The following is a 26,522-nucleotide window of genomic DNA, read 5'->3' on the forward strand; positions in this document are numbered from 1 at the left end:
ACCTGGATAATTACTTAACTGGCTACCTATATACCTGGATAATTTGATTACTGGCTACCTACATACCTGGATAATCCAATTGCTGGCTACGTACATACATAGCTAATTACATAACTGGCTACCTACATACCTGGCTAACTACATAATGGGCTACCTACACACCTGGCTAACTCAATTACTGGCTACCTACATACCTGGCTGACTCAATTTCTGGCTACCTACATACCTGGCTGACTCAATTATTGGCTACCTACAGAGAAACATTTAGAAACATATAATGTGTCGGCAGATAAGAGCCATTTGGCCCATCTAGTCTGCCCAATAATCTGAATCCTATCAACAGTCCCTGGCCCTATCTTATACGAAGGATAACCTTATGCTTATCCCATGCATGCTTAAACTCCTTCACTGTATTTGCAGCGACCACTTCTGAAGGAAAGCTATTCCATGCATCCACTACTCTCTCAGTAAAGTAATACTTACTGATATTACTTCAGAAACCTTTGCCCCTCTAATTAAAAAATATGTCCTCTTCTGGTAGTTTTTCTTCTTTTAAATATGCTCTCCTCCTTTACGGTGTTGAGTCCCTTTATGTATTTAAAAAATTCTATCATATCCCCTCTGTCTCTTCTTTCTTCCAAGCTATACATGTTAAGGTCCTTTAACCTTTCCTGGTAAGTTTTATCCTGCAATCCATGTACTAGTTTAGTAGCTCTTCTTTGAACTCTCTCTAGAGCATCTATATCCTTCTGGAGATACGGCCTCCAGTACTGCGCACAATACTCCAAGTGAGGCCTCACCAGTGTTCTGTACAGCGGTATGAGCACTACTCTCTTTCTACTGCTTATACCTCTCCCTATACATCCAAGCATTCTGCTAGCGTTTCCTGCTGCTCTATTACATTGTCTTCCTACCTTTAAGTCTTCTGAAATAATTACTCCTAAATCCCTCTCCTCAGATACTGAGGTCAGGACTGTGTCAAATATTCTATATTCTGCCCAAGGGTTTTTACCCCCCAGGTGCATTATCTTGCACTTATCCCCATTAAATTTCAGTTGCCAGAGTTCTGATCATTCTTCTAGTTTTCCTAAATTCTTTTCCATTTGGCATATCCCTCCAGGAACATCAACCCTGTTACATATCTTTGTGTCATCAACAAAAAGACACACCTTACCATCGAGACCTTTTGCAATATCACTAATGAAGATATTAAACAATATTGGTCCCAGTACAGATCCCTGAGGTACCCCACTGGTAACAAGACCTTGCTCTGAATATTCTCCATTGACTACAACCTTCTGTTGTCTGTCACTCAGCCACTGCCTAATCCACTCAACAATATAGGAGTTCAAGCTCAATGACTGTAGTTTATTGATAATTCTTCTATGTGGGACAGAGTCAAAAGCCTTACTAATATCAAGATATGCAATGTCTACTGCCCCTCCGCCATCTATTATTTTAGTCACCCAGTCAAAAAAAATCTATAAGATTTGTTTGACACGATCTCCCTGAAGTAAACCCCTGTTGTTTTTCATCTTGGAATCCATGGGATTTTAGATGTTCCACAATCCTATCCTTTAGTAGGGTTTCCATTAATTTCCCCACTATTGATGTCAGACTTACTGGCCTATAGTTGCTTGATTCCTCCCTACTACCTTTCTTGAGAATGGGCACGACATTTGCTAATTTCCAATCTTCCGGGAAGACTCCTGTTACCAGTGATTGGTTAAATAAATCTGTTAACGGTTTTGCTAGCTCACCACTAAGCTCTTTTAATAATTTTGGGTGTATCCCATCAGGCCTCTGTGACTTATTTGTCTTCACTTTAGATAGCAAATGTAGAACCTCTTCCTCTGTAAAGACATATGCATCAAACAATTAATTAGTCTTCCTCCCTAATGGAGGTCCTTTTCCTTCTGTAAAAACTGAACAGAAGTATTCATTAAGGCAGTCGGCTATACCTTTATTCTCTTCTACATACCTTACTTTGTTTGTTTTTAATTTAGTTATACCCTGTTTTAATTTCCTTTTTTTTCCATTTATATATCTGAAGAATGTCTTATCCTTTTTTTTCACAGACTGAGCTAGTTTTTCTTCTGCCTGTGCTTTAGAAGTTCTTGTAACTTGCTTGGCCTCTTTCTGCCTAGTCTTGTAGATTTCGCTATCTTCATTGCTCTGGGTTGTTTTATAATTACTAAATGCTAGCTTTTAGTTTTTTAGATTTTTAGAGTTTTTTAGATTTTGGCCACTTGTGCTGAGTACCACAGTGGTCTCTTCCTTTTCCTGCTTTTATTGACAAGTCTAATGCAGTTTTCTGTTGCCTTCAATAATGCATCTTTTAAGTAGTCCCATTTCTACTGGACTCAATGTAAGCTGTTCCAGTCTGATAGGGACTCATTTATGACTAATCTTATTTTTGAAAAGTCTGTTTTTCTAAAATCTAAAACGTTTGTTTTTGTGTGGTGTGACTCCTTCACTGATCTTATATTAAACCACACTGACTGGTGATCACTAGATCCCAAGCTTTCGCCTACAATAACATCATATACCAAATCTCCATTTGTGAATACCAAATCCAAAATGGCCTCCCTCCGGGTTGGCTCCTCAACCACTTGTTGTAGAGATAATCCCAGTAGGGAATTTAGAATATCTGTACTCCTGGCAGAACTAGCTATTTTGGTTTTCCAGTTTATATCCGGAAGATTGAAATCTCCAATAATGATAACTTCTCAGTTCATTGTCATTTTAGCTATTTCTTCAACTAGTAGATCATCTAACTCTTTAACTTGGCCAGGTGGACTATATATCACACCTACACGAGTTACTGTATGATTACCAAACTGCAACGTAACCCAAACTGACTCCATGTTGGCCTCACTAACTTGTATTTGTTACGCCGAGCGCTCCGGGTCCCCGCTCCTCCCCGGAGCGCTCGCTTCACTCTCCCCGCGGCAGCGCTCCGGTCACGTCCTCTGACCCGGGGCGCTGCGATTCCGCTGCCAGCCGGGATGCGATTCGCGATGCGGGTAGCGCCCGCTCGCGATGCGCACCCCGGCTCCCCTACCTGACTCGCTCTCCGTCTGTTCTGTCCCGGCGCGCGCGGCCCCGCTCCCTAGGGCGCGCGCGCGCCGGGTCTCTGCGATTTAAAGGGCCACTGCGCCGCTGATTGGCGCAGTGGTTCCAATCAGTGTGTTCACCTGTGCACTTCCCTATATCACCTCACTTCCCCTGCACTCCCTTGCCGGATCTTGTTGCACTTGTGCCCAGTGAAAGCGTTCCCTTGTCTGTTCCTAGTCCGTGTTCCTGACCTCCTGCCGTTGCCCCTGACTACGATCCTTGCCGCCTGCCCCCGACCTTCTGCTACGTCCGACCTTGCTTCTGCCTACTCCCTTGTACCGCGCCTATCTTCAGCATCTTCAGCAGCCAGAGAGGTGAGCCGTTGCTAGTGGATACGACCTGGTCACTACCGCCGCAGCAAGACCATCCCGCTTTGCGGCGGGCTCTGGTGAAAACCTGTAGTGGCTTAGAACCGGTCCACTAGCGCGGTCCTCGCCATCCCTCTCTGGCACAGAGGATCCACTACCTGCCAGCCGGCATCGTGACAGTAGATCCGGCCATGGATCCCGCTGAAGTTCCTCTGTCAGTTGTCGCTGACCTCACCACGGTGGCCGCCCAGCAAGCCCGACAGATCGCCCTTCTAACCCGTCAGCTGTCGGAAATGTCCACCATTTCGCACCAACTTCAGTCGCAACTTCTCCAGCAATCTTCTCCTCCGCCAGCTCCTGCACCTCCTCCGCAGCGAGTGGCCACTCCTAGCCTCCGCCTGTCCTTGCCGGACAAATTTAATGGGGACTCTAAGTATTGCCGTGGCTTTCTTTCGCAATGTTCCCAGCACTTGGAGATGATGTCGGACCAGTTTCCTACTGAAAGGTCTAAGGTGGCTTTCGTGTTCTGCCTTCTGTCTGGAAAAGCCCTGTCATGGGCCGCACCGCTCTGGGACCGCAATGACCCCGTCACTGCCTCTGTACACTCCTTCTTCTCGGAAATTCGAAGTGTCTTTGAGGAACCTGCCCGAGCTTCTTCAGCCGAGATTGCCCTGCTGAACCTGGCCCAGGGTGTTTCTTCCGTTGGCGAGTACGCCATTCAGTTCCGTGCTCTTGCTTACGAGTTGTCCTGGAATAGTGAGGTTCTCTGCGCGACCTTTAAAAAAGGCCTATCCAGCAACATTAAAGATGTTCTGGCCGCACGAGAGACTCCTGCTGACCTACATGAACTCATTCATCTAGCCACTCGCATTGACATGCGTTCTTCCGGATGGCGTCTGGAGCTCCGCCTGGATATGGACTTTGTTCGCACAAAGCGTTTTTTCTCTCCGGCTCCTCTCTCCTCTGGTCCTCTGCAATCTGTTCCTGTGCTTCCCGCCGCGGAGGCTATGCAAGTTGACCGGTCTTGCTTGACACCTCAAGAGAGGACACGACGCCGCATGGAGAATCTTTGCCTGTACTATGCCGGTACCGAACACTTCCTGAAGGATTGTCCTATCCGTCCTCCCCGCCTGGAAAGACGTACGCTGACTCCGCACAAAGGTGACACAGTTCTTGATGTCAACTCTGCTTCTCCACGCCTTACTGTGCCTGTGCGGATATCTGCCTCTACCTTCTCCTTCTCTACTATGCTCTTCTTGGATTCCGGATCTGCAGGAAAAATTTTTTTGGCCTCTCTCATCAACAGGTTCTACGTTCCTGTGACCAGTCTCGCCAGACCCCTCTACATCTATTGTTTTTACAATAAAAGATTGGACTGTCTCGTACGTTTCCACACTGAACCCCTCCTAATTTGCATCGGACCTCATCACGGAAAAAAATTGAGTTTTTTTTTCCTCAGGTTCTTTGGCCCCAAGAAGAGGGGGAGACCCAAGGGGGGGGGTACTGTTACGCCGAGCGCTCCGGGTCCCCGCTCCTCCCCGGAGCGCTCGCTTCACTCTCCCCGCGGCAGCGCTCCGGTCACGTCCTCTGACCCGGGGCGCTGCGATTCCGCTGCCAGCCGGGATGCGATTCGCGATGCGGGTAGCGCCCGCTCGCGATGCGCACCCCGGCTCCCCTACCTGACTCGCTCTCCGTCTGTTCTGTCCCGGCGCGCGCGGCCCCGCTCCCTAGGGCGCGCGCGCGCCGGGTCTCTGCGATTTAAAGGGCCACTGCGCCGCTGATTGGCGCAGTGGTTCCAATCAGTGTGTTCACCTGTGCACTTCCCTATATCACCTCACTTCCCCTGCACTCCCTTGCCGGATCTTGTTGCACTTGTGCCCAGTGAAAGCGTTCCCTTGTCTGTTCCTAGTCCGTGTTCCTGACCTCCTGCCGTTGCCCCTGACTACGATCCTTGCCGCCTGCCCCCGACCTTCTGCTACGTCCGACCTTGCTTCTGCCTACTCCCTTGTACCGCGCCTATCTTCAGCATCTTCAGCAGCCAGAGAGGTGAGCCGTTGCTAGTGGATACGACCTGGTCACTACCGCCGCAGCAAGACCATCCCGCTTTGCGGCGGGCTCTGGTGAAAACCTGTAGTGGCTTAGAACCGGTCCACTAGCGCGGTCCTCGCCATCCCTCTCTGGCACAGAGGATCCACTACCTGCCAGCCGGCATCGTGACAGTATTAGGTTAGATTTTATGCTATCTTTGACATATAGGGCCACTTCTCCTCCTTTCTTGCCTTCTCAGTCTCTTCTGTATAAAGAGTATCCTGGTATGGATATGTCCCAGTCATTACTTTCATTAAACCATGTCTCAGTAACAGCCACTAAATCTACATTCTCAGATGCCATTATTGACCCAAGTTCATTGATTTTATTACCTAAACTGCGGGCATTTGTAGACATGACTCTGAGCTTTTGATTTCTTAACCTCTGTGCTACTGACATGTTCTGGCATTGTTTCGGGGGCAATTCGACTCATGGATTTTCACTCTTTTGCCCCCTCCCCCCTTCCTAGTTTAAATACTGTCACGATTCAGCTGGCAGGTGGTGGATCCTCTGTGCCAGAGAGGGATTGGCGTGGACCGTGCTGGTGGACCGGTTCTAAGTTGCTACTGGTATTCACCAGAGCCCGCCGCAAAGCGGGATGGTCTTGCAGCGGCGGTAGCAACCAGGTCGTATCCACCAGCAACGGCTCAACCTCTCTGACTGCTGAAGATAGGCGCGGTACAAGGGAGTAGACAAGAGCAAGGTCGGACGTAGCAGAAGGTCGGGGCAGGCAGCAAGGATCGTAGTCAGGGGCAACGGCAGGAGGTCTGGAACACAGGCTAGGAACACACAAGGAAACGCTTTCACTGGCACAATGGCAACAAGATCCGGCGAGGGAGTGCAGGGGAAGTGAGGTATAAATAGGGAGTGCACAGGTGAACACACTAATTAAACTAACTGCGCCAATCAGTGGCGCAGTGGCCCTTTAAATTGCAGAGACCCGGCGCGCGCGCGCCCTAGGGAGCGGGGCCGCGCGTGCCGGGACAAGACCGACGGAGAGCGAGTCAGGTACGGGAGCCGGGAAGCGCATCGCGAGCGGGCGCCTGCCGCATCGCGAATCGCATCCCGGCTGGGAGAGGTATCGCAGCGCACCCGGTCAGCAGGTCTGACCGGGGCGCTGCAATTGCGAGGATGTTGCGAGCGCTCCGGGGAGGAGCGGGGACCCGGAGCGCTCGGCGTAACAGTACCCCCCCCCTTGAGTCTCCCCCTCTTCTTGGAGCCTGAGAACCTGAGGACCAGACTTTTGTCTAGGATGTTGTCCTCAGGTTCCCAGGATCTCTCTTCTGGACCACAGCCTTCCCAATCCACCAAGAAGAATTTTTTTCCTCTGACCGTCTTGGAGGCCAGAATCTCCTTCACGGAGAAGATGTCAGAAGAGCCGGAAACAGGAGTGGGAGAAACAAGTTTGGGAGAGAAGCGGTTAATGATGAGTGGTTTAAGGAGAGAGACATGGAAGGCATTGGGAATATGGAGAGAAGGAGGAAGAAGGAGTTTATAAGAGACAGGATTAATCTGGCACAAGACTTTGAAAGGACCAAGATAGCGTGGTCCCAGTTTGTAACTGGGGACACGAAAGCGGACATATTTAGCGGAGAGCCATACCTTGTCTCCGGGTGCAAAAATGGGGGGAGTTCTTCTTTTCTTATCGGCAAACCTTTTCATGCGGGATGAAGCCTGTAAAAGAGAATTTTGGGTCTCTTTCCATATGGTGGATGTCACGATGCCGGCTGGCAGGTAGTGGATCCTCTGTGCCAGAGAGGGATTGGCGTGGACCGTGCTAGAGGATCGGTTCTAAGTCACTACTGGTTTTCACCAGAGCCCGCCGCAAAGCGGGATGGTCTTGCTGCGGCGGTAGTGACCAGGTCGTATCCCCTAGCAACGGCTCAACCTCTCTGGCTGCTGAAGATAGGCGCGGTACAAGGGAGTAGACAGAAGCAAGGTCGGACGTAGCAGAAGGTCGGGGCAGGCAGCAAGGATCGTAGTCAGGGGCAACGGCAGGAGGTCTGGAACACAGGCTAGGAACATACAAGGAAACGCTTTCACTGGCACTAAGGCAACAAGATCCGGCGAGGGAGTGAAGGGGAAGTGAGGTGATATAGGGAAGTGCACAGGTGTAAACACTAATTGGAACCACTGCGCCAATCAGCGGCGCAGTGGCCCTTTAAATCGCAAAGACCCGGCGCGCGCGCGCCCTAGGGAGCGGGGCCGCGCGCGCCGGGACAGAACTGACGGAGAGCGAGTCAGGTACGGGAGCCGGGGTGCGCATCGCGAGCGGGCGCTACCCGCATCGCGAATCGCATCCCGGCCAGAGGCGGTATCGCAGCGCCCCGGGTCCGTGGAACCGACCGGAGCGCTGCAGTGAGAGGAGTGTAGCGAGCGCTCCGGGGAGGAGCGGGGACCCGGAGCGCTCGGCGTAACAGTACCCCCCCCCTTGGGTCTCCCCCTCTTCTTGGAGCCTGAGAACCTGAGGACCAGACTTTTGTCCAGGATATTGTCCTCAGGTTCCCAGGACCTCTCTTCTGGACCACAACCCTCCCAATCCACTAAAAAGAAGGTTTTCCCTCTGACCTTTTTAGAAGCTAAAATTTCTTTGACGGAGAAGATGTCCGAGGAGCCGGAGACAGGAGTGGGGGGAACAGATTTGGGAGAGAAACGGTTAATGATAAGTGGTTTAAGAAGAGAAACATGAAAGGCATTAGGAATACGAAGAGAAGGAGGAAGAAGAAGTTTGTAAGAGACAGGATTAATCTGGCGCAAAATCTTGAAAGGACCAAGATAGCGTGGTCCCAACTTATAGCTAGGGACACGGAAGCGGACATATTTGGCGGAGAGCCATACCTTGTCTCCAGGGGAAAAAATGGGAGGAGCTCTTCTTTTCTTATCCGCGAATCTCTTCATGCGTGAAGAAGCCTGTAAGAGAGAATTTTGGGTCTCTCTCCATATGATGGAAAGATCACGAGAAATTTCATCCACAGCGGGCAGACCAGAGGGCAAGGGGGTAGGGAGGGGGGGAAGAGGGTGACGGCCGTACACCACGAAAAACGGGGATTTGGAGGAAGATTCAGAGATTCTGAAATTATACGAGAATTCGGCCCAAGGTAGAAGATCTGCCCAGTCATCCTGGCGGGAGGAAACAAAATGTCGTAAATAGTCACCCAAGATCTGGTTAATTCTTTCTACTTGTCCATTGGATTGAGGATGGTATGCAGAAGAAAAATTTAATTTAATCTTGAGTTGTTTACAGAGAGCCCTCCAGAATTTAGACACAAATTGGACGCCTCTATCCGAGACGATCTGCGTAGGCAACCCGTGAAGACGAAAAATGTGTACAAAAAATTGTTTAGCCAACTGAGGCGCTGAAGGAAGACCAGGAAGAGGGATGAAATGTGCCATTTTGGAGAATCGATCAACGACCACCCAAATAACAGTGTTGCCATGGGATGGGGGTAAGTCAGTAATAAAATCCATACCAATCAGAGACCAAGGTTGTTCGGGAACAGGCAGAGGAAGAAGAAAACCAGCGGGCTTCTGGCGAGGAGTCTTATCCCGAGCACAGATAGTGCAGGCTCGCACAAAGTCCACCACATCAGTCTCTAGAGTAGGCCACCAATAGAAGCGAGAGATGAGTTGCACAGATTTCTTGATGCCCGCATGACCTGCGAGATGGGAGGAGTGACCCCATTTGAGGATTCCGAGGCGTTGGCGTGGAGAAACAAAGGTCTTTCCTGGAGGAGTTTGCCTGATGGAGGCTGGAGAAGTGGAAATCAGGCAGTCAGGAGGAATGATGTGTTGAGGAGAGAGTTCAATTTCAGAAGCATCTGAGGAACGAGAGAGAGCATCGGCCCTAATGTTCTTATCAGCAGGCCGAAAGTGAATTTCAAAATTAAATCGGGCAAAGAACAGAGACCACCTGGCCTGACGAGGATTCAGCCGTTGGGCAGACTCGAGGTATGAGAGGTTCTTGTGATCGGTGTAAATAATAACTGGAAATCTTGATCCCTCCAGCAGATGCCTCCATTCCTCAAGTGCTAATTTAATGGCTAGAAGCTCTCGATCCCCGATGGAGTAGTTCCTCTCCGCCGGAGAGAAGGTCCTAGAAAAAAAACCACAAGTAACAGCATGCCCGGAAGAGTTTTTTTGTAGAAGGACAGCTCCAGCTCCTACTGAGGAGGCATCAACCTCCAATAGGAAGGGTTTAGATGGGTCAGGTCTGGAGAGCACGGGAGCCGAAGAGAAGGCAGACTTGAGTCGTTTAAAGGCGTCTTCCGCTTGAGGAGACCAAGACTTGGGATCGGCATTTTTTTTGGTTAAAGCCACAATAGGAGCCACAATGGTAGAAAAATGTGGAATAAATTGCCTGTAATAATTGGCGAACCCCAAAAAACGTTGGATGGCACGGAGTCCGGAGGGGCGTGGCCAATCTAAGACGGCAGAGAGTTTATCTGGATCCATTTGTAGTCCCTGGCCAGAGACCAAGTATCCTAGAAAAGGAAGAGATTGGCATTCAAACAGACATTTCTCAATTTTAGCATAGAGTTGATTGTCACGAAGTCTCTGAAGAACCATACGGACATGCTGGCGGTGTTCTTCTAGATTGGCCGAAAAAATTAGGATATCATCAAGATATACAACAACACAGGAGTATAACAGATCACGAAAAATTTCATTAACAAAGTCTTGGAAGACAGCAGGGGCGTTGCACAGGCCAAAGGGCATGACCAGATACTCAAAGTGTCCATCTCTGGTGTTAAATGCTGTTTTCCACTCATCCCCCTCTCTGATGCGGATGAGGTTATAGGCGCCTCTTAAGTCCAATTTAGTAAAGATGTGGGCACCTTGGAGGCGATCAAAGAGTTCAGAGATGAGGGGTAAGGGGTAGCGGTTCTTAACCGTGATTTTATTAAGTCCGCGGTAGTCAATGCAAGGACGTAGAGAGCCATCTTTTTTGGACACAAAGAAAAATCCGGCTCCGGCAGGAGAGGAGGATTTACGGATAAAGCCCTTTTTTAGATTCTCCTGGACGTATTCAGACATGGCAAGAGTCTCTGGGGCAGAGAGAGGATAAATTCTGCCCCGGGGTGGAGTAGTGCCCGGGAGGAGGTCGATAGGACAATCATAAGGCCTGTGAGGAGGTAGAGTCTCCGCTTGTTTTTTGCAGAAAACATCCGCGAAGTCCATATAGGCCTTAGGGAGACCGGTTACTGGAGGAAGCAAAGAGTTACGGCAAGGGTTACTGGGAACCGGTTTTAGACAGTCCTTGGAACAAGAGGGCCCCCAACTCTTGATCTCCCCAGTGGACCAATCCAGGGTTGGGGAATGAAGTTGAAGCCAGGGAAGTCCAAGGAGAATTTCCGAGGTGCAATTGGGGAGGACCAAAAGTTCAATCCTCTCGTGATGAGATCCGATGCTCATTAGAAGGGGCTCCGTGCGGAAACGTATAGAACAGTCCAATCTTTCATTGTTTATACAATTGATGTAAAGGGGTCTGGTGAGACTGGTCACTGGGATGTTGAACCTGTTGACGAGAGAGGCCAAAATAAAATTTCCTGCAGATCCAGAGTCCAAGAAGGCCACAGAAGAGAAGGAGAAGGCAGAGGCAGACATCCGCACAGGCACAGTAAGACGTGGGGAAGCAGAGTGGACATCAAGAATTGTCTCACCTTTGTGCGGAGTCAGGGTACGTCTTTCCAGGCGGGGAGGGCGGATAGGACAATCCCTCAGGAAGTGTTCGGTACTAGCACAGTACAGGCAGAGGTTCTCCATGCGGCGTCGTGTCCTCTCTTGAGATGTCAGGCGAGAGCGGTCGACCTGCATAGCCTCCACGGCGGGAGGCACAGGAACAGATTGCAGGGAACCAGAGGAGAGAGGAGCCGAGGAGAAGAAACGCCTCGTGCGAACAGAGTCCATATCTTGGCGGAGCTCCTGACGCCTTTCGGAAAAACGCATGTCAATGCGAGTGGCCAGGTGAATAAGTTCATGAAGATTAGCAGGCATTTCTCGTGCGGCCAGAACATCTTTAATGTTGCTGGATAGGCCTTTTTTAAAGGTCGCGCAGAGGGCCTCATTGTTCCAGGATAATTCAGAAGCAAGAGTACGGAATTGTACGGCATACTCGCCAACGGAAGAATTACCCTGGACCAGGTTCAACAGGGCAGTCTCAGCAGAAGAGGCTCGGGCAGGTTCCTCAAAGACACTTCGAATTTCCGAGAAGAAGGAGTGTACGGAGGCAGTGACGGGGTCATTGCGGTCCCAGAGCGGTGTGGCCCAAGCCAGGGCTTTTCCAGACAGCAGGCTGACTACGAAAGCCACCTTAGACCTTTCAGTGGGGAACTGGTCCGACATCATCTCCAAGTGTAATGAACATTGGGAAAGGAAGCCACGGCAAAGCTTAGAGTCCCCATCAAATTTATCCGGCAAGGATAGTCGTAGTCCAGAAGCGGCCACTCGCTGCGGAGGAGGTACAGGAGCTGGCGGAGGAGATGGTTGCTGGAGCTGTGGTAGTAACTGTTGTAGCATAACAGTCAGTTGAGACAGCTGTTGGCCTTGTTGCGCAATCTGTTGTGACTGCTGGGCGACCACCGTGGTGAGGTCAGCGACAACTGGCAGAGGAACTTCAGCGGGATCCATGGCCGGATCTACTGTCACGATGCCGGCTGGCAGGTAGTGGATCCTCTGTGCCAGAGAGGGATTGGCGTGGACCGTGCTAGAGGATCGGTTCTAAGTCACTACTGGTTTTCACCAGAGCCCGCCGCAAAGCGGGATGGTCTTGCTGCGGCGGTAGTGACCAGGTCGTATCCCCTAGCAACGGCTCAACCTCTCTGGCTGCTGAAGATAGGCGCGGTACAAGGGAGTAGACAGAAGCAAGGTCGGACGTAGCAGAAGGTCGGGGCAGGCAGCAAGGATCGTAGTCAGGGGCAACGGCAGGAGGTCTGGAACACAGGCTAGGAACATACAAGGAAACGCTTTCACTGGCACTAAGGCAACAAGATCCGGCGAGGGAGTGAAGGGGAAGTGAGGTGATATAGGGAAGTGCACAGGTGTAAACACTAATTGGAACCACTGCGCCAATCAGCGGCGCAGTGGCCCTTTAAATCGCAAAGACCCGGCGCGCGCGCGCCCTAGGGAGCGGGGCCGCGCGCGCCGGGACAGAACTGACGGAGAGCGAGTCAGGTACGGGAGCCGGGGTGCGCATCGCGAGCGGGCGCTACCCGCATCGCGAATCGCATCCCGGCCAGAGGCGGTATCGCAGCGCCCCGGGTCCGTGGAACCGACCGGAGCGCTGCAGTGAGAGGAGTGTAGCGAGCGCTCCGGGGAGGAGCGGGGACCCGGAGCGCTCGGCGTAACAGTGGAAAGATCACGAGTCACTTCATCCACAGCGGGCAAACCAGAGGGCAAGGGAGTAGGGAGGGGGGGAAGAGGGTGACGGCCGTACACCACGAAAAATGGGGACTTAGCAGAAGATTCTGAGACTCTGAAGTTGTATAAGAATTCGGCCCATGGTAGAAGATCTGCCCAGTCATCCTGGCGGGAGGAAACAAAATGCCGTAAATAGTCACCCAGGACCTGGTTAATTCTTTCTACTTGCCCATTGGATTGGGGATGATAAGAAGAAGAGAAGTTTAATTTAATCTTGAGCTGTTTACAGAGGGCCCTCCAGAATTTTGACACGAATTGGACGCCTCTATCCGAGACGATCTGTGTGGGCAAACCGTGAAGACGAAAAATGTGTACAAAAAATTGTTTTGCCAACTAAGGCGCTGAAGGAAGACCAGGAAGAGGAATAAAATGTGCCATCTTGGAAAATCGATCAACGACCACCCAAACAACGGTGTTGCCACGGGATGGGGGTAAGTCTGCAATAAAGTCCATACCAATCAGAGACCAAGGCTGTTCGGGGACAGGCAGAGGATGAAGGAGACCAGCAGGTTTCTGGCGAGGAGTCTTATCCCGGGCACAGACAGTACAGGCCCGCACAAAATCAACAACATCCGTCTCCAGAGTCGGCCACCAATAGAAACGAGAGATGAGTTGCAAGGATTTTTTGATGCCCGCATGGCCTGCGAGGTGGGAGGAGTGTCCCCATTTGAGAATCCCGAGACGTTGGCGTGGAGAAACGAAGGTCTTCCCTGGAGGAGTTTGCCTGATGGAGGCTGGAGAAGTGGAGATCAGACAGTCAGGAGGAATGATGTGTTGCGGAGAGACCTCTACTTCCGAGGCATCCGAGGAACGAGAGAGGGTATCGGCCCTAATGTTCTTGTCGGCAGGACGAAAGTGAATTTCAAAGTTAAAACGGGCAAAGAACAACGACCACCTGGCCTGGCGAGGGTTCAGCCGTTGGGCAGACTGGAGATAGGAGAGATTCTTGTGATCGGTGTATATGATAACAGGAAATTTTGATCCCTCCAGCAGATGCCTCCATTCCTCAAGCGCCAATTTAATGGCCAGTAACTCTCGATCTCCGATGGAGTAGTTCCTCTCCGCCGGAGAGAAGGTCCTAGAAAAAAAACCACAAGTAACAGCATGCCCGGAAGAATTTTTTTGTAGAAGGACAGCTCCAGCTCCCACTGAGGAGGCATCTACCTCCAATAGGAAGGGTTTAGATGGGTCAGGTCTGGAGAGCACGGGAGCAGAAGAAAAGGCAGACTTGAGACGTTTAAATGCGTCTTCCGCTTGGGGAGACCAGGACATGGGATTGGCATTTTTCTTGGTTAAAGCCACGATAGGAGCCACAATAGTGGAAAAGTGTGGAATAAATTGTCTGTAATAATTGGCGAACCCCAAAAAACGTTGGATAGCACGGAGTCCGGAGGGGCGTGGCCAATCTAAGACGGCAACGAGTTTGTCTGGGTCCATTTGTAATCCCTGGCCAGAGACCAAGTATCCTAGGAAAGGAAGAGATTGACATTCAAACAGACATTTCTCCATTTTGGCATAAAGTTGATGGTCTCGAAGTCTCTGAAGAACCATGCGGACATGCTGGCGGTGTTCTTCTAAGTTGGCAGAAAAAATCAGAATATTGTCCAGATAAACCACAACACAGGAATATAAGAGATCACGAAAAATTTCATTAACAAAGTCTTGGAAGACAGCAGGGGCGTTGCACAGGCCAAAGGGCATGACCAGATACTCAAAGTGTCCATCTCTGGTGTTAAATGCAGTCTTCCATTCGTCCCCCTCCCTGATGCGGATGAGATTATAAGCACCTCTTAAGTCCAGTTTGGTAAAGATGTGGGCACCTTGAAGGCGATCAAAGAGTTCAGAGATAAGAGGTAGGGGGTAGCGGTTCTTTACCGTGATTTTATTAAGTCCGCGGTAATCAATGCAAGGACGTAGGGAGCCATCTTTTTTGGACACAAAGAAAAATCCAGCTCCGGCAGGAGAGGAGGATTTGCGGATAAACCCCTTTTTTAAATTTTCCTGGATGTATTCAGACATAGCAAGAGTCTCTGGAGCAGACAGAGGATAAATTCTGCCCCGGGGTGGAGTAGTACCCGGGAGGAGGTCAATAGGACAGTCATAAGGCCTGTGAGGAGGTAAAGTCTCAGCTTGCTTTTTGCAAAACACGTCAGCATAGTCCATATAAGCCTTAGGAAGACCGGTTACAGGGGGAACCACAGGGTCACGGCAGGGAGACAGTCCTTGAAACAAGAGGTACCCCAGCTCTTGATCTCTCCTGTGGACCAATCAAGGGTTGGGGAATGGCGTTGAAGCCACGGTAATCCAAGAAGAATTTCGGAAGTGCAGTTGGAGAGGACCAAAAACTCAATTTTTTCGTGATGAGGTCCGATGCACATTAGGAGAGGTTCCGTGCGGTAACGCACGGTACAGTCCAATCTTTCATTGTTAACACAATTGATGTAGAGGAGTCTGGCGAGACTGGTCACTGGGATGTTGAACCTGTTGATGAGAGAGGCCAAAATAAAATTTCCTGCAGATCCGGAATCCAAGAAGGCCATAGCAGAGAAGGAGAAGGTAGAGGAAGATATTCGCACAGGCACAGTAAGGCGTGGAGAAGCAGAGTTGACATCAAGAACTGCCTCACCTTTGTGCGGAGTCAGCGTACGTCTTTCCAGGCGGGGAGGACGGATAGGACAATCCTTCAGGAAGTGTTCGGTACCGGCACAGTACAGGCACAGATTCTCCATGCGGCGTCGTGTCCTCTCTTGAGGTGTCAAGCGAGACCGGTCAACTTGCATAGCCTCCACGGCGGGAGGCACAGGAACGGATTGCAGAGGACCAGAGGAGAGAGGAGCCGGGGAGAAAAAACACCTTGAGCGAACAAAGTCCATATCCTGGCGGAGCTCCTGACGCCTTTCGGAAAAACGCATGTCAATGCGGGTGGCCAGATGAATAAGTTCATGCAGGTTAGCAGGAATTTCTCGTGCGGCCAGAACATCTTTAATGTTGCTGGATAGGCCTTTTTTAAAGGTCGCGCAGAGGGCCTCATTATTCCAGGATAATTCGGAGGCAAGAGTACGGAATTGGATGGCGTACTCGCCAACAGAAGAATTACCCTGGACCAGGCTCAGCAGGGCAGTCTCAGCAGAAGAGGCTCGGGCAGGTTCCTCAAAGACACTTCGAATCTCCGTGAAGAAGGAGTGTACAGAGGCAGTGACGGGGTCATTGCGGTCCCAGAGCGGTGTGGCCCATGACAGAGCTTTCCCAGACAGAAGGCTGACTACGAAAGCCACCTTAGACCTTTCAGTAGGAAACTGGTCCGACATCATCTCCAAGTGCAGGGAACATTGCGAAAGAAAGCCACGGCAAAACTTAGAGTCCCCATCAAATTTATCCGGCAAGGATAATCGTAGGCCGGAAGCGGCCACTCGCTGCGGACGAGGTGCAGGAGCTGGCGGAGGAGATGATTGCTGAAGCTGTGGTAGTAGCTGCTGTAACATCACGGTCAGTTGAGACAGCTGGTGGCCTTGTTGCGCTATCTGTTGCGACTGCTGGGCGACCACCGTGGTGAGGTCGGCGACAACTGGCAGTGGGACTTCAGCGGGATCCATGGCCGGATCTACTGTCACAATTCGGCTGGCAGGTGGTGGATCCTCTGTGCCAGAGAGGGATTGGCGTGGACCGTGCTGGTGGACCGGTTCTAAGTTGCTACTGGTATTCACCAGAGCCCGCCGCAAAGCGGGATGGTCTTGCAGCGGCGGTAGCAACCAGGTCGTATCCACCAGCAACGGCTCAACCTCTCTGACTGCTGAAGATAGGCGCGGTACAAGGGAGTAGACAAGAGCAAGGTCGGACGTAGCAGAAGGTCGGGGCAGGCAGCAAGGATCGTAGTCAGGGGCAACGGCAGGAGGTCTGGAACACAGGCTAGGAACACACAAGGAAACGCTTTCACTGGCACAATGGCAACAAGATCCGGCGAGGGAGTGCAGGGGAAGTGAGGTATAAATAGGGAGTGCACAGGTGAACACACTAATTAAACTAACTGCGCCAATCAGTGGCGCAGTGGCCCTTTAAATTGCGCCCTAGGGAGCGGGGCCGCGCGCGCCGGGACAAGACCGACGGAGAGCGAGTCAGGTACGGGAGCCGGGAAGCGCATCGCGAGCGGGCGCCTGCCGCATCGCGAATCGCATCCCGGCTGGGAGAGGTATCGCAGCGCACCCGGTCAGCAGGTCTGACCGGGGCGCTGCAATTGCGAGGATGTTGCGAGCGCTCCGGGGAGGAGCGGGGACCCGGAGCGCTCGGCGTAACAAATACTCCTTTGCAAAGTCTTGGAATTGTTCACTACATAACTGGCTACCTACATACCTAGCTAATTTCATAACTGGCTACTAATATACAGGGTTAACTACATACCTGGCTAAGTACATCACTGTTTACCCAAATACCTGGCTAACTCAATTACTGGATACATACATACCTGGCTAACTACATAACTGGCTACTCACATACCGGGCTAACTCAATTACTGGGAACCTACATACTTGGCTAATTACATAACTGGCTAACTACATACCTAGCTAATTTCATAACTGGCTACTAATATACATGGCTAACTACATACCTGGCTAACTACATCACTATTTACCATCATTCCTGGCTAACTCAATTACTGGATACCTACATACCTGGCTAACTACATAACTGGCTACACACATACCTGGCTAACTCAATTACTGGGAACCTACATACTTGGCTAACTACATAACTGGCTACCTACATACCTTGTTAACTCAATTACTGGCTACTTACATACCTGGCTAACTCAATTACTGGCTACCTACATACCTGGCTAACTACAAAACTGGCTACCTATATACCTCGCTAACTCAATTACTGGCTACCTAAATACCTTGCTAACTCAATTACTGGCTACCTGGATACTTAGCTAACTCAATTACTCGCTACCTATGTACCTGGCTAACTAAATGGCTGGCTACCTACATACCTGGCTAATTCAATTACTGTCTACCTACGTACCTGGCTAACTACTTAACTGGCTACCTACATACCTGGCTAAGTACTTAACTGGCTACCTACATACCTGGCTAACTACATTTTTGGCTACCTGCATACCTAGCTGCCAAATTACTTAGCTACCAAACTACCTACCTGTGTGTTTCCCAACCAGGGGGCCTCTGGAATTTCCAACACTTCAACTTCCACAATGCCCGGACAGCAAGAGGTTGTCTGGGAATGCTGGGCATTGTAGTTTTGCAACTGCTGCATGAACTCTGGTTAGGAAACAGTAACCTACCTACATATTTGGCTACCTAGCTAAATACCTGGCTACCTAACTACCTACTGCAGTGTTTACCAACCAGGATGCCTCCAGAAGTTGTAAAACTACAACTCCCAACATGACCAGACAGCCAGAGGCTTTCTGGGCATGCTGGGAGTTATAGTTTTGCAACAGCTGGAGGTACCCTGGTTGGGAAACACTGACCTACCTACATACCATGCTACCTAACTACCTACCTCAGTGTTTCCCAACCAGAGTGCACAACTACTACTCTCAGCATGCCAGAGGCTGTTTGGGCATGCTGGGAGTTGTAATTTTGCAACAGGTAGAGGCTCCCTGATTGGGAAACAGGGACCTACCTAAATAGCTGGCTACCTTGCTGCCCTTTTACTGAGCAGGATATAAAGGAGGGGATTATTACAGTTTGGGTGCCTATAGATCGGGAGATTGTGTAGAGGTGGGGAGGGCACTGGAGTCTTAACATGTTTGTCCTGCAGATGCCGAAGAGATGAAGTTTTGGCTGGAAGAAGTCGTCATGGTGGTCTGATCCAGACAGAGAAGGAAAGAAAAGAGGACGTCTCTGATCAGAAAATATGTCATTTGTGAGTCCCTAGATGTAACTTTAATCACTTGTATGGTAACAGATCCTGTGTACAGCTGGTATCTACCTCTATATGGTCCTGTATATATATTCACTTATATGGTATAATGATCCTGTGTACAGCTGGTATTTACCCTATATTGTGAATGTATGTAGGAATATTGGTCTTTTGTATAGTCAATTTTATTAAGTAACAATAGAGTGGTATTTATTAAGTGGTAATGGTGGTTTTGGTCATGGTGTAATTCGCCTCTTACTGGTAACGCACAAAACTAGTGGTGTGCACCTGTGCACATATTCCCTTTTGTTTGGAGATGCTGACCATTTTTGTTTTTTGTACTGGTAATATAAGTATTATTGGTCTCAGTTTTGGTCTGATTTGGTCAATAACAGTATGACGGTAATATGTATGGTGATAATATTATTTCCTGTATTATTATTATTGTTAATATTGGTCTCAGTATACAGAATTTGGTCAGTAACAGCATGATGGTGATATGTATGGTGATAATATTCCTCCTTGTGCAATGGTATTATTTTAAATATTGGTCTCAGTATACAGGATTTAGTCAGTAACAGTATGATGGTAGTATATATATGGTGAAAATATTTCTCCTTGTATACTGATATTATTGGTAATATTGGTCTCAGTATACAGGAGCTGGTCAGTAATAGTATGATGGTGATATTTATGGTGATAATATTCCTTCTTGTATACTTTTAGTATTGGTAATATTGGCCTCAGAATACAGGATTTAGACAGTAATAGTATGATGGTAATAGGAGTGTGATTGCTGAAACCACACTGTACAGTTGCCAACTGGTATTAGTTAATATATTGAAGGAGGAGGCCGTGTGCGATTGGGTGCGAATGAGGGTGTGGTTAGAGGTGTGGCAGTGGGTGTGGTTAGGGTGGGGATTGTGCAATGGACTCGAGCTCCCACGTCTCTTGGTGACCTAGCAACACCCCTGAGCCACTGTAATGTGTTTTTATTAGAGTCTGGATGGGGTACATGCATTGTAGATAGCTCAGTCATGCAGAGCAGTCTTATGAACAAGACCTGATTATACCAATGTTGTACATCTGCAGTCTTGACCCTGCTGATTCTCATGGAGTTGCTGATACATAGAGGTTTGTAAAACAAAAATATTAAGTAAACATTTTAAGCCTTTTTCCTGAAGAACCAGGCTTACCAGTGGACAACTTTCTTTGGCGGCCTCCCTAGATTTGTACTTAGCCAGACGCTTCTTCTTCTTATGGAGAGGTTTAGATTCTAGAATCATCTCTTCTAACTCAAATGTTGGGTCACAGTTCAGTCTTCCTTTCTGTCATAAAAAAAAAAAAACATTCAATATGGTTAACACTGGTTATAGCAGATTTGTTGCAGATTACGTTTCCAGAATTATATTTTTGAAATAACCTGTGCTGATCATACAATCCATGCCCCATTGGGTTTTATGTCTCTATGGACTTTTAATGCAGATACATATTTCCAATTAACAATAAGAAATAAAAGACATATTATAAAAGCAAAAATAAAAGATGTGATGCTGAAGGCAAAGGATTGTCACTGACAGTACTGACTATTGAAAGTACAAGATAGGGGCACTATAGCCTCCACCCATGATGTAGACTACACATGAGAATAAATGTATGTCCACCCTTGAATACCATTGAACAGGTAAAAATGGTGTGTATGGGTGATTTTTTTAATGTTTTGTGGTATCATACATTTAGCCTGTCGGGATATATTAATGCCTGAGCACCTGACATGCATGCAAAATGAATTTTGGTCACATCGAATGTCCAGAATTGGTGGTTGGGGGGGTTGGAATATGCACTTTTTATTTTTCTTGCATTTTTTTGTTATTAATTTTAATCTATTTTTAATTGTATATGTTTATTGATTTTTCTTTTATTACTATAGCGGCATATTGGGAGAACAGCACATAGATAATATATTTCTTACTGTGCGCCTATATCATTGAAAACAGTCATCTGTGTAGACAGATATAGAGAGAAGATGCAGAGACCAGAGTCCCCCAGCAGCCTTCGCCTTCTGGTACCAGTGACTTTTGGGCGTCCCTGGTCCTTCAATCTAACGGCAAAGACCGCAAATACTTCGGCGGCAGCCGCCACAACCTGGTGGGCATTCGCTGACATCTTGAATACAGAGACCTTTTTTTGGTCTTTAAGGGAACCCTGTGATGTGAGGATGTCAGCGAGTGCCCTACAGGTTGCGGCGGCTGCCCCCAAAGTATTTATGGCCTCCGGAGTGAGTAATCCGATGTGAGTACCCCAACAGGGGCAGGTTTCTCAACTTCCTCATCCTACTCGAGCCCTGAAAGGGTGACTGCCAGTGCCCTGTCCAAGCCGGAGCCACGGAGGGTGTTCAGGGACAAGCCCAAGCTGCTCAAGTTCATGGAGGAGCACCTCATCTCCCTGCCTAGCAAGGAGCCACTACCCAGCTGAAGGTCCCAGTGTCTGGAACCGGCAATGGTTCCTCCTGCTACTGCTGTGCCAAGGGAGAAGCGCACAGTCCTTAAAACTGCATCACCCTGTTCTCTACAGTCACAGGGAGAGGATGCTATAAGCCAATGGGCCCCGTGGCACAGGACCAGTAACGATGGATAGTCTACGGCAGCTCCGGCCCGCCTTCCAGAGTTACCTTGGTACTAAAAGCTGCAGACTCATGAAGAGCTTCAAGACTTGTTATATGTATGTTTTATGTCTCAATCTGTCCACACCCAGAAGCAATAGCCTTAATAGCTAATTCTAGTTTTCAGGTAGCAAGTAAAATATATGGCACTATCACATCAAACCAAAAATGTGTGTGGCCATCAGCAAGGGTACCAACCACATCATGGAAGGAACTCTACTCTTAGCACTAAGGAGACTTTATTCGACCTCCAAAAGGGACAGTGCAATTGCACTACCCTCGTCAATCCACAGCCTCCTGGACTGGGCGTTGAGGATGGCTGTTAATGCACTTTAATATGTACTTTATTATGTTTAACATATCCACTGTACAATATGTTATTTATGAGTACTATGCCTTTACAAGTGAGGGGCAGTGTAAACCAGGTGACATTGCCTGCATCCCTTCTACTCTGCTCCAGACTGTAAGCACAGTAAAAGGCATTTATCCATAACCCTATGTCGGTGTGTTTCTTTATTCCATGTGTCTGGCCCAGGAGAAGTTGTCTCCACCTCATACCGTGTATAGGCTAACGGTGCCCTGGCGTCACAAAGTGATAAGGCAGCAGTATACACATTGCTGGCTCACTTAACCCCTTGCTGAGCTGTGCGCTATGCACAAGCCCAGCAAGGGAAGAGTTAACTTACACTGCTGGACAGTGTAGGTTAACCCTTTGGGCGGTATACACTATATACAGCTATCTATAGATAGCTGTATACAGTGTATACAGAAGACGAAGTCCGCTTACTTCCCTCGAGTATCGGGCAGGTCTGTGTAGCTCCACCCCCTAGTGATGATGACATTAGGGGCGGAGCTACAGAAGGGAACAAGGCTAGTTAATCTGAAGCTCTGTTCACATTGTCCGTTTTGTATAATGTGAACAGACCCTTCTGGCAGTGTCTACCCAGACAGGGAGATTCCAGCTGTTGATAAACTAAAACTCCCAGCATGCCCAGACAGCCAAAGGCTGTCTGGACATGCTGGGAGTTGTAGTTTTGCACCAATTGGTGGCTCCCTGTTTGGGTAGACATTGCATCATGGGTGCTCTCCCAGCGGACAGCGCCAAAAATGTCATAACCATTTTTTTGTGTTTTTTTTCTTTTCGTTTCAGATCCGTGTATGCAGAGGATTACTGCGGATTCGATGGATTAAGGCAGATTTTTCTTTTTTTTCTTTTAATAAAATGGTTAATGAGGGCTGTGGGGAGTGTTTTTTTTTAAATAAAATTATTTTTCCAATGTGTTACGTTTTTTTTTTTTTATTGAATTTTCAGGGTTAGTAGTGGAAGCTGGTCTTATTGACTGAATCCATTACTAAGCCAGGGCTTAGTGCTAACCCCAAAAACAGCTAGCGCTAACCCCCAATTATTACCCCGGTACCCACTGCCACAGGGGTGCCGGGAAGAGCGGTACCAACAGGCCCGGAGCGTCAAAAATGGCGCTCCTGGGCCTAGGCATTAACAGGCTGGCATTATTTAGGCTGGGGAGGGCCAGTAACAATGGTTCTCGCCCAGCCTGGTAACGTCAGGCAGTTGCTGTTTGGTTGGTATTGTGCTGAGAATGAAAATACGGGAAACCCTATGCGTTTTTTTTTAAATTTATTTAAATAAAAAAAATTAAAAAAACATATAGGGTTCCCCGTATTTTCATTCTTAGCACAATACCAACCAAACAGCAACAGCCTGACATTACCAGGGTGGGCGAGGGCCATTGTTACTGGCCCTCCCCAGCCTAAATAACGCCAGCCTGTTACCGCCTAGGCCCAGGAGCGCCAGTTTTGACGCTCCGGGCCCGTTGGTACCGGCTCTTCCCGGCACCCCTGTGGCGGTGGGTACCGGGGTAATAATTGGGGGTTAGCGCTAGCTGTTTTTGGGGCTAGCACTAAGCCCTGGCCTAGTATTGGATTCAGTCAATAAGACCAGCTTCCACTACTAACACTGAAAATAAAAAAAAAACACAACACATTGGAAAAATTATTTTATTTAAAAAAACACTCCCCCACAGCCCTCGTTAACCATTTTATTAAAATAAAAAAAAATTCGCCGTAATCCATCGAATCCGCAGTAATCCTCTGCATACACGGATCTGAAACGAGAAGAAAAAAAACACAAAAAAATGGTTATGACATTTTTAGTGCTGTCCGCTGGGGAGAGCACCCATGATGCAATGTCTACCCAAACGGGGAGCCACCAATTGGTGCAAAACTACAACTCCCAGCATGCCCAGACAGCCTTTCTATAGATAGCTGTATATAGTGTATACCGCCCAAAGGGTTAACCTACACTGTCCAGCATAGCGCACAGCTCAGCAAGGGGTTAAGTGAGCCAGCAATGTGTATACTGTATACACATTGCAGGCTCACTGTAAGTTCTTGCTGGGCAGTAGATATACGATGCATACCTACGGCTCAGCGTCAGCTGTTCTCCCGGCTCTGTAGCCCTGAGAACAGCTGATCCCGACATTCACATAAGGACATCGCAGAGGGTGTCAGGAGGAGTGACATCCGCTGGGATCTGTCCCTTACTGCAGGTACTAATACTCCCAACATGGAGCACACTCTGCTCCATGCTGGGAGCTGTAGTACCTGCATTAATAGACATATCGCAGCGAGTGTAACTTCTGACACCCGCTGCAATCTGTCTATTAATGCAGGTACTACAGCTCCCAGCATGGAGCAGAGTGTACTCCATGTTGGGAGTAGTAGTACTTGTAGTAAAGGGAAGATCACTGCAGGTATCACTCCTGACACCCGCTGTGATGCTCCTGTATAATGTATGGATGCGGTGGCCGCTCTCCCATGGTCCCCTGCACGGCCGTATATATACACATATTCCTATTTCTCACAGAGAGCTGTGATTGGCTGGAACCATCTGGCCAATCACAGCTCTGCGGGAAATATGAATATGTGTATATATACGTGAGTGCAGGGGACCATAGAAGAGCGGTTGGCTGCATCTATAGATTATACAAGAGGATTGCAAGGGACCCCTGCGATCTGTCAATTAGTACAGGTAACTACTACTCCCATCATGGAACAGTGTGTTCCATGCTGGGAGTAGTAGTACTGCCTAAAAAATGTTAAAAAAAGAAAAAATGTGAGAAACACGCACACACTACAATTTTATTATTGTCGGCTACATTTTTAGTGCTTTACCCGCTCACATAAATTGATCCCTGTTTAAAAATTAATAACCATTTCATAATAAAAAAAAGATACATTTCGTTAGATGCAATTTTTTTTCACAACTACTGTATTTTTTTTTATTATGATTTTTTTATGGTACACTAAGAAATTTTAATAAAAAGGCATCTCCATAATTTTTTAGGATCGCTAAAGTCCAAAAAAGAATAAAAAGATTTACCGAATGTACCCGAATACCGAATGTATCCGAAAAAAAATCAACCCAAACACCCGAAAATATTGCCGAACCGAAAAATTTTTCCAAAATGAAAAGAAACGAAAATTTTCCTAGTGCACAAGTCTACTTGATATCATAAGGTTCCCTCTGAACACAGTGATATGTAACCTTTTTCTTATATGATATTCTAACCTAGTAGCTTTTGTTTTATTTTAACAAGTTACTCACTACTCACATGTATTGTTCTACTAAATGTAGTCAGTTAACAATCTTGTACTGTTTACTAATATCTAATTGATATTCATTTGCATATATCATTGTGTTTATTACTAATTTTTGTTTATAATCTTATAACCAATAAATCTGCATACTTTATAATATTTGTATATTCTTGTATATTGCAAAACTACATCCTTAAGCGTTAACATCATCCCATCATAAAAAGAACTTGTTGATATCTGAGGAAATAGTCGGATTAAGATGTGAATTGTATTGATTGGCTTTGTCTATAATTCACTAGGTCATAATTTTTATATTTTTTTATAATTTTCACAATTATACATTTTTCATAGTAATTTTTATGACCATAATTAATAATTGAGTTATTACCGCACGACAAGTGGAGGCACTGCTGAGATATGATTGAGAGATGACAAATTAATAATTTAACGCTATTTTTTTTTAAAGTAATTTTGCAATATTACTAAGTGTGGCTGTATTAAATTAACTCCAATAATTCCATGCTAAACATTGCATTCCATTGTGTTAGCAGTGGCAGGGTGTGGTTAATGCCATTAGTGTTGCTCGCGAATATTCGCAATGCGAATATTATTCGCGAATATCGCATATTCGCGAATTCGCGAATTTCGCGAATATAGCGCTATATATTCGTAATTACGAATATTCGTTTTTTTTTTTTTCTTCACAGTACACATCACAGTGATCATCCCTCTCTGCTTCCAGCTTGTGTGGTGTAAAGAAGGCTGTAATACCACTGTATGAGACAGGAGTGCGAAAATTCGCATATGCGAAAATACGCATATGTTAAGTTTCGCATATGCGAATTTTCACAGGTATTAATTTTCGCATATGCGTATTTTCGCATATGCGAAAATAAAACGAGAATATAACGAATATGCGAATATTCGCGAATATATGACGAATATTCGTCCATATATTCGCGAATATTCGTGAATTCGAATATGGCCTATGCCGCTCAACACTAAATGCCATGTGTAGTTTGGTTATTATAAACTGTTCTAATGGATATGCTATCTAGTAGTTGTTAAGTTAACAGTGAGTCCAAAATTGTCATGTATGTCTTTGTTGGCATCAGAATGCCTAAAGCCAGATCACGTATACTAACCCTTAGAAGGGCGTGGTCTATACATAGTCAATATCACTGTCTGGTACTGAAGGGGTTAAACCCATACCAGAACCACAGATGAGTTTGCTGCTATAAAGTGTTATTACACGAATGCAACTAGTGCATGACAAGTAAATTAACTGCATGAAGTTGTTTTGTCTATGCTAAACACAATTGATTTTTATCACCTGAAATTTATTGGAAAATTGTCCCAAGATGTTCAAAATGACATAGGGAACAGATTTAGGTATCATTAGACTAGGCGGTAGGGTCTGGCTCTAGTCGTTT

General features: G+C 47.7%; 1 protein-coding gene across 1 annotated transcript in view; it reads right to left on the bottom strand.

Moving 5' to 3' along the window:
- STK32B (serine/threonine kinase 32B) overlaps positions 1-26,522 on the bottom strand; it is a 348,151-nt gene that overhangs the window by 17,689 nt on the left and 303,940 nt on the right. The window contains exon 10 of the mRNA XM_056555131.1: positions 20,006-20,137. Coding sequence (XP_056411106.1) covers positions 20,006-20,137 — 132 coding nt within the window. The remainder of the gene's footprint in view (positions 1-20,005; positions 20,138-26,522) is intronic.

This window comes from Hyla sarda, chromosome 1 (genome assembly GCF_029499605.1).
Source record: "Hyla sarda isolate aHylSar1 chromosome 1, aHylSar1.hap1, whole genome shotgun sequence".
NCBI lineage: Eukaryota > Metazoa > Chordata > Amphibia > Anura > Hylidae > Hyla > Hyla sarda.